This window comes from Stegodyphus dumicola, chromosome 10 (assembly GCF_044657685.1).
Source record: "Stegodyphus dumicola isolate Sdum_Otavi_A_Nest chromosome 10, ASM4465768v1".
NCBI classification, from domain to species: domain Eukaryota; kingdom Metazoa; phylum Arthropoda; class Arachnida; order Araneae; family Eresidae; genus Stegodyphus; species Stegodyphus dumicola.
In genome coordinates, this window is record NC_140777.1 from 84,233,028 (window position 1) to 84,247,760 (window position 14,733).

Below are 14,733 nucleotides of genomic sequence, written 5' to 3' on the forward strand. Positions count from 1 at the left end.
CATATGCTACATGAACACCTACATCCGTTCATACAAGCATATGCACTTATGTATATAAATGCTTTTGTATGCAATTTTATAGAAATATTTAGCTACGCATGGCAGAAAAGTTACACAAGGTTTTAAGATGATTTTTCAATTCCGTTTCACAAGAATGTGATTTTACTGCTTGCATGAATGATTTATCTAAATCTGTTGATAAGAATTTCAAGAAATTCTGATTATTTGTGTAAACTCCGTATCTGTATAAAATGGTCAAACATTAGCAATTTAAAACAAGAATAATATTCAGATATATTTAAAGTTCTTTATTTTATATAAAGTTTTAGATATCTATCAAAGAATGATAGTAATTAGTCATCAAACGAAATAAAAAAATAACTTTTTCTTGACATTCTAGCACTACACGGAAAAGCATTTCATCCTTCCGATAAACAACACAAATGTAAACAAACATCTCTTCACGACTGGTCGGAAGGCGCAGAAATCACGATAGTGTTTCTGCGCAACTAGTCGTACGCTTAGCACTTTTACCATGTTTGAGCTAGCCGTCCGACGTCGTACGGGTAGACATAGCCAAAAAGCGGCGACCTTCCTTCACCATAGCTTGATTTTTCCAACGAGATAATATACTGGTAGAGAGCATATTGCAACCTTCAACCGGTTCCAACATTAGTGTCAGGTGACTGCTGCGCGAATTCCGAAAGTGCGGAAATACATTGCTTTCTATGGGACGAAAGACTGCTGCTCTGCTTGGTCACATAAAATTTAAGTAAAAATGGTTATTCGCTGCAGATGTAAAGAAAGTTTCTTGAAAGGAGGACTTGTAACCTTTCATAGGTAAGTTAAAACTGCATGATTTATTATTTTATTTTCAGTATTTTTGTCATTTTACTATCTCTGTTGAAATGGTTGGAAAGTTTCAGCCATATTGTATAAGAAAATTGCCGCCGTATATGACATTTTCAGCATGTATTATTAGCATCAAAATGTATTAAATACTGTGACACTATTTATTGGAATCACCCTTTACAAATAATTGAATTTTATATGTTTTTTCCGTGTATTCCGTTGAAATAGAAAGCTGCGCCAATTGGCGTTAACCTTTTTTCGCCAAGTCGTACGCGTTTTGATTTCATAAACAATTACTGCCTGCGATAAAAAAAGAAAAACGCTATTATTAGCATTAAATTATTGAGAAAAGATTGTGCGATATGTTTACTTTGTTAAAAAAAAAAAGCTAAAGATATTGATTCATGCAACATTGAACATAAACAGTTAAACAGCATTATTTTAAAAATCAGATTACTTTTATAAAGCTCAATGCTTTATCATTATTTTCTATAAAATCAATTAAAATAAAAATAATCTGGATTATAATTCTGTCTCATCTACGATGCTGTTAGAAATTTATTGTAATTGAAAAAATGCGATGTGAAAAACTTATCATATTTTAAATAGTATTTAAAAAAAAAAAAAAGGAGAGTGAGAGAATTTTTAACTGTAATATCGTTTTGATCCTAATAATAAATACTGAGTTGAAGTTTGTTACCGTTTGATACATATTCAATATAAAATAATTTTTATAGTTAATAAGATGTATTGATCCCCCCATGACATACACAAGAGTGTGGAAATCAGTAATTAAGATTGCATTATTTTGTTCCAGTAATATAATCTCAAGAAAAGAGAGTGCATTATTTTGTTCCAGTAATATAATCTCAAGAAAAGAAAGGCAATCAATGGCATAAATACATATAATACAATGTGATTTTCTTTTTCTCTTTAGGATGCAATGTATTAAAATTAAACGAATTTTTTTTTACCTTCTCAAATATTATAACAGTAGTGCAATTAATATTTTAACGTTATTCAAAATTAAAGTTTCCATCTCAATTTTTTATTATTTATTTTAGATTTCCTTCCTAAAATTATTTAATCTAAACATCTTAAACAATGGTGCAAGTAATTTAAAGCAATTATTAAAAATATAGATAAAATATTCAGGAAAAAAGGGGTTAAGTTATATCTAAATATAATTGTAAAAAATCGAACAACCTAATTTGAGGCCGTTGTCTGCTGACTGCTAGCAGACGGAAATAAAAAGTACTACCTGCCATACCAAAAGCGGGCCAAACTGACGATGAACAGCTTAAGCTATCACTCCCAAAGAGCGCCAAGAGTATTAGCCACGTGGTATATGTTGGAGACACCCTAGCAGACGAATTCTCTGTGGGTGAGCCGTCTACCTGTTATATGAAGTCGTTGGATTTTTCGCTCATCGGGGCAAAACGACTTGGCGAGTGCAAAACAAGAAATCTGTCTGTGTACAAGTCATTCCAGTAAAAGAATATGTAAAAGACAAAATGGATAGTGCAAGAGAGGAACATCATATATGTTTGGTGTGTAGAAAATCATTTAGACGAAAGTTCAGTTTAAATGTACATATGCGTATTCACACAGAAAAATCTCATGTATGTGAAGTATGTCAAGCGTCATTTAATCAGAAAAAGATACTAAGCAGGCACATGCTTATTCACACAGGAGAGAAACCTCATGTATGTGAGGTATGTAACAATTCATTTAGACAACTGAAAACATTAAATGATCATATATTGATTCACTTAGGAAAGAAAGATCATGTGTGTGTGGTGTGTGGAAAGTCATTTAGACGAAAGTTTACTTTAAATATGCATATGCGTATTCACACAGGAGAGAAACCTCATGTATGTGAGGTATGTAGCAAATCATTTAGACATACGAAAACATTATATGATCACATGCTTATTCACTTAGGAGAGAAAGCTCATGTGTGTCTGGTATGTAATAAATCATTTAGAGGAAAGCGAATATTAAATGGTCATATGCTTGTTCACACCCAAGAGAAACCTCATGTATGTGAGGTATGTAACAAGTCATTTAGATATAAGAATTCATTAAACAAACATATGTTAATTCACACAGGACAGAAAGCTTATGTGTGTATGGTATGTAGCAAATCATTTAGAGAAAAGGGAACGTTAAATGATCATATGCTTGTTCATACACAAGAGAAACCTCATATCTGTGAGGTATGTAACAAGTCATTTAGACTAAAGAATACTTTAAAGAAGCATGTCCTTATTCACAGTGGAGAGAAACCTTACGTATGTGAGATATGTGACAAGTCATTTAGACAAAAAGGGCATTTAAGAGTACATCTGCTTATTCACATGAAGGAATAACCTCAAATGTGTAAGTTATGTTCTTTAAATTAAAGTATGTTTAAACCAAGGCTCTGACTCCTGGAATTTTAAAGACTCTGGCTCCCTCCTATATATGTTAACATATACACATGTGTTACAGCTCTTATTTTTTTTTTAATATAAAAGTAGTAAGAGATGTTACCAAAAAAAAAAAAAAAAAAAAAAAAACTGATGGCATTGCAGATTATTTATTTAGCATGAAATGGAAAAGAACTGGCATTACTAATTGATAAACTTCAGAGCTGAGAATAGTCTTTCCACACTAACTTGAGTAGAAGGAAGAGCTGTTATTGTTAGAGCTACTTCTTTTAACTTTTCATGATAGATTTGGATAAGTTCTGAAGGAGGTGTCTTACAAGAGCGATCATATTTCTGTATTTCTTCAAGGGCTGTGTAGAAATCTTGTTTGTATTTCTTCATTTTTATATCTAAAGACTCATTGTTCTTTAATTTCATTCACTTTGTCACAGCCTTTTCAGTATTGTCCAAATATTTCTCAAAATCTAATTCATCATTGGAAGAGGAGGATAGAGGCTCAGTTGTAGTTTCTGCAGTACGACTGTACTGATGTGAATACTCCAACTATTCTGAGAATAATTTCATTCTTAGAGGAAATTTATAGATGGCTTTCAGCGGCTTTTTAATTTGTTCGTCATCCAACAAAATTCGGCGTTTTGGATCTGCATATGTTGAACCCAGCAAGATCTCATTGTCTAGCAAACAAATTTCTCTTTTCTTCATTGAGGAAATGTTTCCTTCATCAATAAGACCTCCCATTTTAGAAAGAACAAACATCACATTCTTCCATTCTCACAAAAACAAGCCTCATATTAATTTTTCAAACTAGCTTTTTTGTGGCTATGTATGGCGTAGAAAGAAGAGTTTCAAATTCTGCAACATTATTCCACAGTCTTCCTGTTAGTGAAGCATTAGGATTATCTACATCTTCTAAAACAGTTCTTAATTGTAACAACTTCTTTATCATCACATATGTACTTCATTGTGTTGCTTGATTGCTGCTTGCCTTCTAAGGAATGGTACCAATTTTGGGAGTTCATGCTGCTATTGCTGCTTATCTAACTTTACCAATGAGATTTCTTCAACCCATCTCTAACAGCAAGGTGTGGACTGCACAATACATTTGCTTGATTTCGCAGAGTTTTGATGTCTCTTCAGCAACATCATCCATCCTACTTCCTTATATTTATTTATTAATATGTTGATAAAATAGGAAATTATTAAATATTTATTATAGTCCATAAATAAAATTAATAACTCAGTTGTCATTATTATTATAATTTTTTTTCCAGTTTGCTTAATTTCATTTCAAATTCAAACTGTCCAACAAAAACTGAAGTCGACGTATTTTTAACGACTACAGCTACGACTACTTTTACCCAAAATTCTGCCTAACTCCGACTCCACAGCTCTGGTTTAAACAAGCATATGCTTATTCATACGGGACATAAACTTCATGCGTCATGTATAGAACAATTCATTTAGTGAGGAGAAGGATTTGAAGAAAGGTACATTGATGTTCACAGAAAAGAAATCATGTTCCTTTTTAGAATAGATGAGATTAGTAAGATTGCATATTCTTTGTGGAAAACTGTGGTTTAGAAATACATGTTGAGCAGCAAAACCCACAAAATTCTTGTTTTGCAGAAACAGATGCATATTCAAATAAGAGAGATTTTATGTGTATGGTATATGTGAGAAATCATTCCAGTGAAATTATGATTTGCTTATCCACCCTAAATCTCATGTTTGTGATATATGTTGCAAGACACTCTCTGGTAAACAGTTAATTTTGCATGTAGAAATCTACGCTGGTGAGAAACCTTATGCGTGCAGTGTATGTACAATTCCAGTGTTATAAATAAGTATATCATGTATAAATCCTTTGTACAATCAACCATTAGCTGTGTATATGCATATTCACACTGGAGGCAGGTCTTGGTGTGCAACATCTGAGCCAAATCATTTTCTGAAAAACAGTTGAATATGCATTTTCCCACTTCAGAGAAGCCTTTTGGAAATGTACTTCCTTGCACATAAGTGGCAGTTAACTGTGGATATCTATAACTGTACTGCAGAGGGACTTCACATGTGTGTTATATGTAATAAATCACACTAATTAAAACTTTGTTTCACAATCAAATCTTTTAGTTCTAATCAAACTTTGTTAGTTTGCAGCAGCTTTTTATTATGAGTATTTTTTGGCAATTATTCAAGATTTGAAAAAAGCTAATTTAATATTCTTTCGAGCCACCCTTATTTTAGGCTTTAAATATTGACCAAAAAAGTTTTTTCATTTAAAAAAAAAAAAGCAAATTTTGTAAAGAGTTTCTGCTTGATGTATATGATTGTAATTAGTTTATTTGGCCTTTTTAGGATTTTAAGCATTTTGTTTATCAGGTTTTTTGCAAATTTTTTTTTTTGTTTTTTATGTTTTTAATTTTTAGTTTACACTTTTGCGTATTATTTCTGGAGTCCTGGGGTTGCAAATACATGTAGGGAAAAGGTCTGAACATTTGAGGATCACTAAAATCTTGTTTTAAAGTGAAGATTTGATTCTAATAAAGCAGTTTTGAGTCTCAAATGATTCAGAGGAACGAAACAGTTATTTGGAACTCATTAATCAACTTGGTTTAAGACTTCATAACACTTTTTCCTTGACATCTTCTGTTTGAAGTGTTAAACAGAGGAGATTAATACATATTTTTTGTTTATTGTTCTATTTTGTATTTTTTTCAGTTTAGTATACATGCTTGAAGTTTATTTTGATTTTACATGTACTCCTTTTGGTACATATATCACATCCTTTGGTCTCTCATAGAGAAAGAATTGGTTTGGAGATTCATAAAGAAGACACTATAATTTTTCATTTTAGTTCAAACTTTTCCTTTTAACAAATCATACAGGTATAAATAGCATTTTATAGGGCATATGTATATGTACACCGAACAAAAAAATGTTATGTTTGCGATTCAGTTACATGTCAGTCACCCGAAAATAGCAGTTACATGTGTGATCTACACTGGAGAGATGCCTCATGTTTGTGATATATGTACCAAATCTTTCATACAAATGCCATTTATACTTTTATTCTAAAGAAAAAGCTCATGTATGGGGTTTGGATAACGAGGCATTTGGTTTGGCTTAAGTCATTTAAATATCTTATGTTGAAGAAAGGTGACATATGTAAGGAATTATTCAAACAAAAACAATGTTTAACTGTGCTTAGGTAAACTGACTCTGGAGTACTGCATTAGGAGTAATAGGATGAGTTTTATCATTAGGTAAAGCTAAATATTTATTTGGGGGCAAAAAAATTTAAAACTATTAAATGTTTTAATTTTCAATTTCCAGAAAATTATTATTTAATAGAGTGTTGATTTAATATTGTTTGAATTTTATAATTTATATTATTTTATTATTTATATTTATTATTGAATTTTATAATTTATATTATATTATTTAGTATTTAATTTTAATTTACTGTATTTTTATGATAACAAAATGAAGTATGTATGAAAAAAATGGGATATACTTCCATTAGTGGCATTTCAGTTTCTTTCACAAAGGGTTAATTCAGCAGCACCAGCTGGAAAAATTGTAGTTCCTAAATAAGTTTTGAGGTCTGAAAATGCAAAAATAATTAATTCAATGAAATAATTAATAATTAATTAAATAATTTAATTCGATGAAATTTTAGGATTTAGGGACAAAGTTTGTATTGGGTGCTAGAAAGCCCAGAACGGGGCCTGATGAGTACTACAGTCAAAAGTCGTTAATTCGGATACCCATAATCCGGACCTCAAAGCTACAAACTTGATGCATGCGCGCAAGACCTTTACGGCTGCGAATATACATGTGCGCAATACGTTTACGCATGCGCGTTTAATGTATAACGGACGGTATAAGCTAAGTTAAAATTATCTAATTCAGTTAATATTGTAGATTGCGTTGTTCCTTAATCTTCGAATTGGATCCGACTTATTATTTTTTGCAGACTCTTAGAGCAATTTTATAAAAGTAAGCTTGAACTTTCGATTATGTCAAATAGAATTTCCGATATATATTTACTAATATGTAAAGGATCTACAAAGCAAAAGTATGTTTCGAAGTCAAACAAAAAGTGGAATAGCTGCAAAAAATGGATAAAGGCATATCCTTCGTTTCTCTAACCATTCAGAAATCTGTTTATCAATTTCACGCTGCTCTGCGGCGGGAAGGAGGGGGGAAACGCCGCTTCACGCAATGAATTGGAAGTTGATCTGTCAGCACTATCCTTATCTTCAGGGCAGATGTTTTTATTTTATTTGGCTTATATTTCCTTACTAAATGTAGTATTTCATCTCGATGTACTCCGTCTTTGATATGATTTAAATCAAATTCCTCATCATTGTAATTTACTTCCGATAGTGAAGAAAGTGACACAAAGGTTATAGAAAACGAAAAAATTTCGATTGACTAATTGGTCGGTATTCTCGACACAGCAATTATAGGACTTGAACAGCGGAACAGCAGAAATTAAGTCTGTTTATAGAATTAAAGAGAAAGTATTATCACATAAAATGAAGCAACTTAAACAACTTACATTGAAAGAAATGTTTAATAAAGTAAACAAATAAATATTAAGCTTTTTTTTTTTGTAAATTTTTATAACCCTTTAGATCATAATTGTTCTTTATTCTAACACAACGAACTGATACAAATTGGTTACTTGAGTGACAGCTCCCAGCCAGATGCTGTGAGCATGCATTCTACTGACTCCAAACCACTGCCATTTGTGACGTCAGTCGTGTCAAGCTAGAGCTTATTGGAGGAAGTGAAGATCTGTGATTAGTGAAGATCTGTTGTGTTTTCTGATGAAAGCCAGCTCTGCCTTGGTGCCAGTGATGGCCGTGTGTTGGTTAGAAGGAGGCTAGGTGAGTGTTTGCAAACAACCTGTCTGCAGCTTAAACACACCACTGTACCTACACCTGGAGTTATGGTCAGGGAAGCAGTTTTGTATGGCAGCAGGTGCACTTTTGTGGTTATCCCATGCATCCTGACTACAAATATGTATATCAGTCTGGCGGTTCAACTTGTTCTATGGCCATTCATGAAAAGTATTCAAAAAGGTGTTTTCCAACAGAATAACACTCACTGTCGTAACCCAACAAGCTCTACAGAGTGTCGACATATTGCCTTGGCCTACCAAATCCCCAGATCTTTCTCTAATTGAGCACATATGAGACATCATTGGATGCCAACTCCAACATTAACCATCTTTGTATTGACAGTGCAACAGGTGTGGAACTCCATCTGATATCTGACACCTATATGATACAATGCATGCATGATTGGGTACTATTCTATTATCAGGACCAGGTTCAGAAATGTCCAGGTTATGTGTACCAGGACTAGGTTATGTGTTCATGTATGCATGTATATATGAAAGTATGAATGTATGTGTGTATACACATAAACATATATGGAAACACTCATTCATACATTTCTGAATCCGGTCCCGATAACAGAATAGTACCCATGTTTACATTAAAAACTGATGTTACATCGGTTATAAATGTACCATCATTTCACATTTCAAATGGCTCTTCTCGCACTTGTATTAATCTGTAATCTTGAAAATATTTTCTGTTGAATTCTACAGATAGATATAATTTCTTGTTCAATGTTTCGCTGTTCAAGTCATGTTATTGCTGTGTCAAAAACCCATTAAGTTGTCATTTGAAATTTTTCATTCTTAGCAAACTCTTTATCACATTCTTTACTATTGGTAGGAATATTTTCTAGATTTAAAACTGTACTAGAGATTTCACCATCCATTAGCTGCCTGATAATCAGGGCATGGTCATTCCAACGGAGTACTGTTATATTATCTTCATTTATTACTATTTCTCCACATTTCTTGACAAATTCCAAATGTTGGTGGAAAGTGGAAAATGTTGCCTTTTCTTTGCAATATTCAAAAACCTTCAAATTCATGGCTATCATCATAACTTAGTTAGCATCTGCTATACACTGTTGGCGATTTATTGTGAGATTGGCAGTTGCCAATCATATTCACTAAATCTTCTCCTTCTGTCATGCATTGAGCAAGTTAGGCCAGAATTTAGTTATTATACTGAGGTCTTTTTCCAGCATACTAAAAGACGAGTCTTGAATAATTACAGTTGTGTGCAAATTTAAGAACTTGCACAATATGTGAAATTTCTGAAAAACTAATAGAGTTTAATGAAGTTTGGTGTGAATGTACAATTGATAACAGAGAAAGAGATGTACCATTCAAAAGCTGTTTTATGTATGTAGAATTATCAGTAAAGTTCATAGTGTAAGGATGTCCAAAATCCATGTTGTGTTATGAAACTGAAAATGAGTGTATTATGGAGTATATGTGAGTCTAATCTGGGATATATATCCCCTCTGACATCCTGATAGATCATTTTGCATGACATCATATTGGACAGAACACAGTTGAGGAGTCCCTGTAGCAGTCGATACCACTCCTGCAGCAAAGTTGTTTTTAACTCCAAGAAGGTCCTCGAAGGTAGATGGCAAGATCAGGCTGAATCTGGACTCATCTGTAAAAAGCATGGCCTTCCACTGAGGTTTGGTCCAAGGTGCATGTTTTCTACATCATGCTAAACACTCTCTCTCATGTCTGCAGTGAGTGAGACACAAACAGCAGATCTTCTGGCATACAGCCCTACCTTATGAAACCTCTGATCAACTATAGACCATGAAACTTAAGATTCCAGTGGTTAAATTTAAGATGTATGCCAAACACAAAAGGCTGTGAATTAAATTATTGATACAGATTTACGATTACTTTTTCAATTACTATATAGGAGGTATTTTATTTAGTGCAACATAAACTTAAAAATCAGGATGACTTTCAATATGTTTTATTATGAAAAATTATCAAATAGGCATGCATAAAGCACCCATTTTTTTAAAAAAATTATTGCTGGTAGTTTAAAAGTCTGGATTTTATATTATTTTGGACTTTGTACTATACTTCTTTTTTCTGAAGCTCATTACTTTATTTATAAGCTGAAACATAGTAACTTTTTATGGGAATAAGGCTTAATATTAATGACGCTTTTGATTCATGTATGATTTTATGAATGTTTGATCAAACTTTATGGTTTTCATGAATTGTAGACTTGCATTTTATTCAAGGATATATATTTAAAATTTATACATTTAAATTATAAAAGGGTTTGTAGTTATAATTTTAAAAAAATCTGGCTATTGCTGCATATGGGACAAACCTGTTAACTGCTGTTTAAGAGGTTGGACTAGGTGTCCCTATTTATTGTTAACTGAACTGAATATTGATATAAGATTTTGTTTTCATAATGTTTGAAACTTAGATTTTGTTATTAAACAGATATAATAATAGATGACTTAAAAATTGCTGTATTACTCAAATAAAATTTGATTATGCTTTGAACCAAAAGCATATGTATTTTTACCAGGAAATAGTTATGTATAATGTCTATAAACAAACTTTTTTTTTTTTTGTATATTGTCAGAAATGAAGTTTCAGAATTGAAAAATTACCTTTGCCAGCTTTTAGAATTTAACTAACTGTATCAACAGTTACTATGGTTTATTTATTGTTAAACAAAATTACAAATAAGTTGTTCACTGAAATTATTTCGTCTTCTGGTTAAGATTTCTATGCCTGCATGCAATAATTGTGGAATTATGTACAATTAAAAAAGTTTTAAGTGCGACTAAGCCTAATTTTTGGTTACCATAGCAGCCATGTGAGTTTTAGCATCAGCGTTACTTTTAGAATGAAAAGAGACTAAATCTGCCCTTCCAAGAATCTGAAGTTCGTATAAGATTTATTTTGCAATGTTTCATTACTTTATTTCATTTAAATATTATTAATTTAAGGTAGATTAATATATTTATCTATATATATTAATCTAAGGCTAAGGAAATATAAATACTTGAATTATTAAATTTAATTAGTACTAAAATACATGCTAAATTGTTTAAATTTTTTAAAATAATTATAGCAAAATATTTAAAAATGAAACTAATCTAAGCAAGTTATTCAGTTATGCATTTTATATATTTTAAAAAATCATATTTTTAAAATCAATGCAAATCACATATTAGCAATCATTTCACAACTGAAATATGACTATCATTTTCGAAGTAAGGACGAATTTATTTGAATTAATATGCTGACATAATATGAAACATTTTACCGCATACAGAGCAAAAAGTACAATTCTCACGAAGATAAAAATGGGGCAATTTTAAGAATTCCGAGAAAACGTCCGATGTTAAAAGACAATGCATATTTAACGGCTATCCAATTTATATGATGGAAAACTCACCGACAGTCAGGAGAAGCCTCCGTAGACGCTAGTTGAATACAGGACACACGCGGGGTTGCTATAATGCCATTTCCCATTACTCTCAGGAAAACACAAAATCTTAAGGACATCTTAACCTTAAAAATTCCTTTGGACGACCCCTTCGTAACCTTGACAAGTACAAGAAGTACTAGAAAGGTCACGTACAACCTTCCCTTATTTTCTAAGAAAATACTACACGTGGGGTGGACAGCGCAGATTAAAATAATTAAAATCATAACCGGCATGATTCGTAACAAACTTGGCTATTGCCAAGAGAAAGACTCTGATCAGAACAGACATGAATACCTGAGATTCGCAAGATTAGTATATTAAATGTGCATTGCTTGCCTGACCCAGTTAGTATCGTAATTTCACAGAGTTATTCAGTTAAAGTTCCAATAAACACCAGAAGTGGTACACAGCTTTATATTATGAGTCTCATTAGTTGTAAGGAATAATGCTTTATGTTAACTTTTACATTGTACCTTAGGTTTATAGTAAAGATTAAGGAAAGACTGTAACTTCCCTTCACAGTGTGAAGATTAGTTACAAATACTCATAGTTACATACCTCGAGTCGTCACAAGATTTACATGGTCACTAATTATTTTTGTTTCTAAAAAATATGTTAAATAAGCACTATTCAAATCATAATCTAAAAACATTTTACAGTTTAAGATACACATTACTCATGTAATTTTTTATATTGATTCTAAAACAAATATTAAGATAATTACACGAAAAAAGCTATGAAACATGTTTCTTAGCAAGAAAACAATAAAATATGCACATTTTTAATTTGAAAATTTTCAAGATATTTTAGCTAATCAGTTTTCTTCTCTTTAATATTTTTGTTTCAGTATATAAATCAATGTTCCCATTAGTCTCTGCTTCATATCCTAGATTGTTAATGTTTAACAATATACCTTTGAAGAATAATTTCGTATTTCTTTCTGTAATCAGTTTCTGAATAAGTTTCCTCTACATTTTAGAATTTCAGATTTAATTAAAGATTTGTTATTTTAAAGAACTACATGTATTTAGAATGATAATTTCTTAAACCATTCACCCATTGTTTTTATTTTATGAGAAAAATACTATTTGTAAAGCCTTAATACACTGAACACGTGCAAACAAACTCGCTGAATTTCTTCACCTAATAAATAGTAGTAAAACATATCCTTAAAGTGATTTTACAATCGAATATCTCCTGGACTACTAAAGACATCTATTAGAAACACTGCAAAGTGAAAAATCAGTGGATTGGTGCAGGAAAATACACTGCCCAGTGTACAGGCAAATAAAAAGTCCCTTTTCGCAGTATCCGAACAATGTTCGGGCAAAACACTTAAGGGGCTAATAGAAATATTGAGAAAATAAAAGAGAAGATAAACATGCTAAGATTTCCAAGACTAAAGCAAAAAATTCAAATAACATTGTTTTCACTGTTCTTCCAAAAAATTTCTCCCAAAATAAGAGATGTCATAAATTTCCTATAATACATATTCATTGGGTATTAAATACCATGAAAACATCTTTCATTTGGTCACATTTTTCTAGAATCGTAGGTCTATATATCTTGCTTTCAAATACTTGCAAACCTTCCAAGGGCCAATGTTAACCATGCCCAACTCTAAGAGCAAAAAGCCAGAAGACTTTTTGAATAAAAAATTCAGAAAAGAAATCTGTGTAAAGTGAATTTTTAAGAGAAAACTGACACACATTTGAATATTCTGAAACAATGAAAAAAGTCCTCTAAAATGAAATTTTAAAATACAAGTAGCTAAAGTAACATTTTTGCTCATCCTCAATTTTCTCTAATTATCTGGCAAAAATATACTTCCAGGTACAATTCCAAGCAAGCAAATGACAGTGAAGAATTAACACAGATATTTATTTCTATCCATTCTGTTGATGAGAATTCAATACAGATCCAAGTTGCAAATAACACTGCAATCAATGAAATCTTTGACAAACAGCATGAAACAAAAGAGCATGTAAAAACAATCTGTCACATTTAACAGTTTAAAAGGTATACATCGCACATGCTATTTATTGTACAAATTAGATAAAAGCGGTACAGTCCCTGTATGGGAGAGGATGCAATCAACTGCAGCACTTGCTAATGCCGATTTTTCGGAAAAGGACACATATGATAAAAAAAAAAAAAAAAAAACCATTCTTGATACCCATCAGTGGTTTTTAACCCTCCAGGCGGCAAGGCCGTATATATGCGTTTGAAAATAATGGCTCTCATAGCGGCAAGGCAGCATATATGCGTCCAAATATTTTGGTCCTCATAACAGCAACGCAGCATATATACATAAACTTAAATTTTGGCACGAAACGGCAAAGCAGCATATATGCGGCCTGTCTCAGAGTGCTCTCTCCTCTCTGCTCTTAATGTAAACTGACAGGTGATAATTTTTCTCTGCGGGAGGTAATTGAGGAGAGGAAACTATCTATTTGCTAGGAGCAAATGGGTTTTATTGTTAGGTTTTGAATAACAACTCAGAATAAATAGCTCATTCAAAAACTTCCAGCTGTTCTGTGCTTATACCAGCTATAGTAAACTTAAATGTTTAGGTTCGTAAAGAGAATTTTCATTTTCCAGCGTAATTATTCTCCAAATTTTAGATGCAGTTTGCAAAATGTAATTGGAATTACAATTAAAATTGCAAGAAACAGTAATTGTAACTGTAACAATATTTTGAAATATGCGATTTCAATTATACTGCAATTAGAAAGTACTTTTTAAATGTAACCATAATGTATGTAATTGCATTTATGTCTTACAATTACAATGCAGTGATAATCACAAACATTATAATTATATAATCTAATTACAATTACAAATTTTATTGCATCTAATCACAACTACGGTAAAACTGTAATTACAAATACATTATTATTATATTAGCTAATTACAACATAATTTTAACTGCAATTGCAGTAGGTAATTATAACTACGTAATTAAGAAAGTAATTGTCTCTGATAATTGGAATTACTTAACCTAGTGAAATCATGATCATAATTGTAATTCTAAGTGTAGTATGCAATTGTAATAAAATTATGCAATTACTAAGTAGTTATAG

General features: G+C 31.6%; 1 protein-coding gene across 2 annotated transcripts; it reads left to right on the top strand.

Annotated features, from left to right (window-relative positions):
• Nucleotides 1-2,281: 2,281 nt before the first annotated feature.
• LOC118193782 (uncharacterized) lies at nt 2,282-10,674 on the top strand. Of its 2 annotated transcripts, none has more exons than XM_035364922.2 (2): nt 2,282-3,234; nt 9,696-10,674. In XM_035364922.2, the coding sequence occupies exon 1, from the start codon at nt 2,367-2,369 to the stop codon at nt 3,222-3,224; it is 858 nt and encodes a 285-aa protein (XP_035220813.2). In that variant the 5' UTR covers nt 2,282-2,366; the 3' UTR covers nt 3,225-3,234; nt 9,696-10,674. The 2 variants fall into 2 exon arrangements, with proteins under 2 accessions (XP_035220813.2, XP_035220814.1); XM_035364923.2 differs by having other exon boundaries at nt 2,286-2,567.
• The last annotated feature ends 4,059 nt before the right edge of the window (nt 10,675-14,733 follow it).

Excerpts from the sequence above, each read along its gene's own strand:
- LOC118193782 (XM_035364922.2), top strand. The coding sequence starts at position 2,367 with ATGGATAGTGCAAGAGAGGAACATCATATATGTTTGGTGTGTAGAAAA.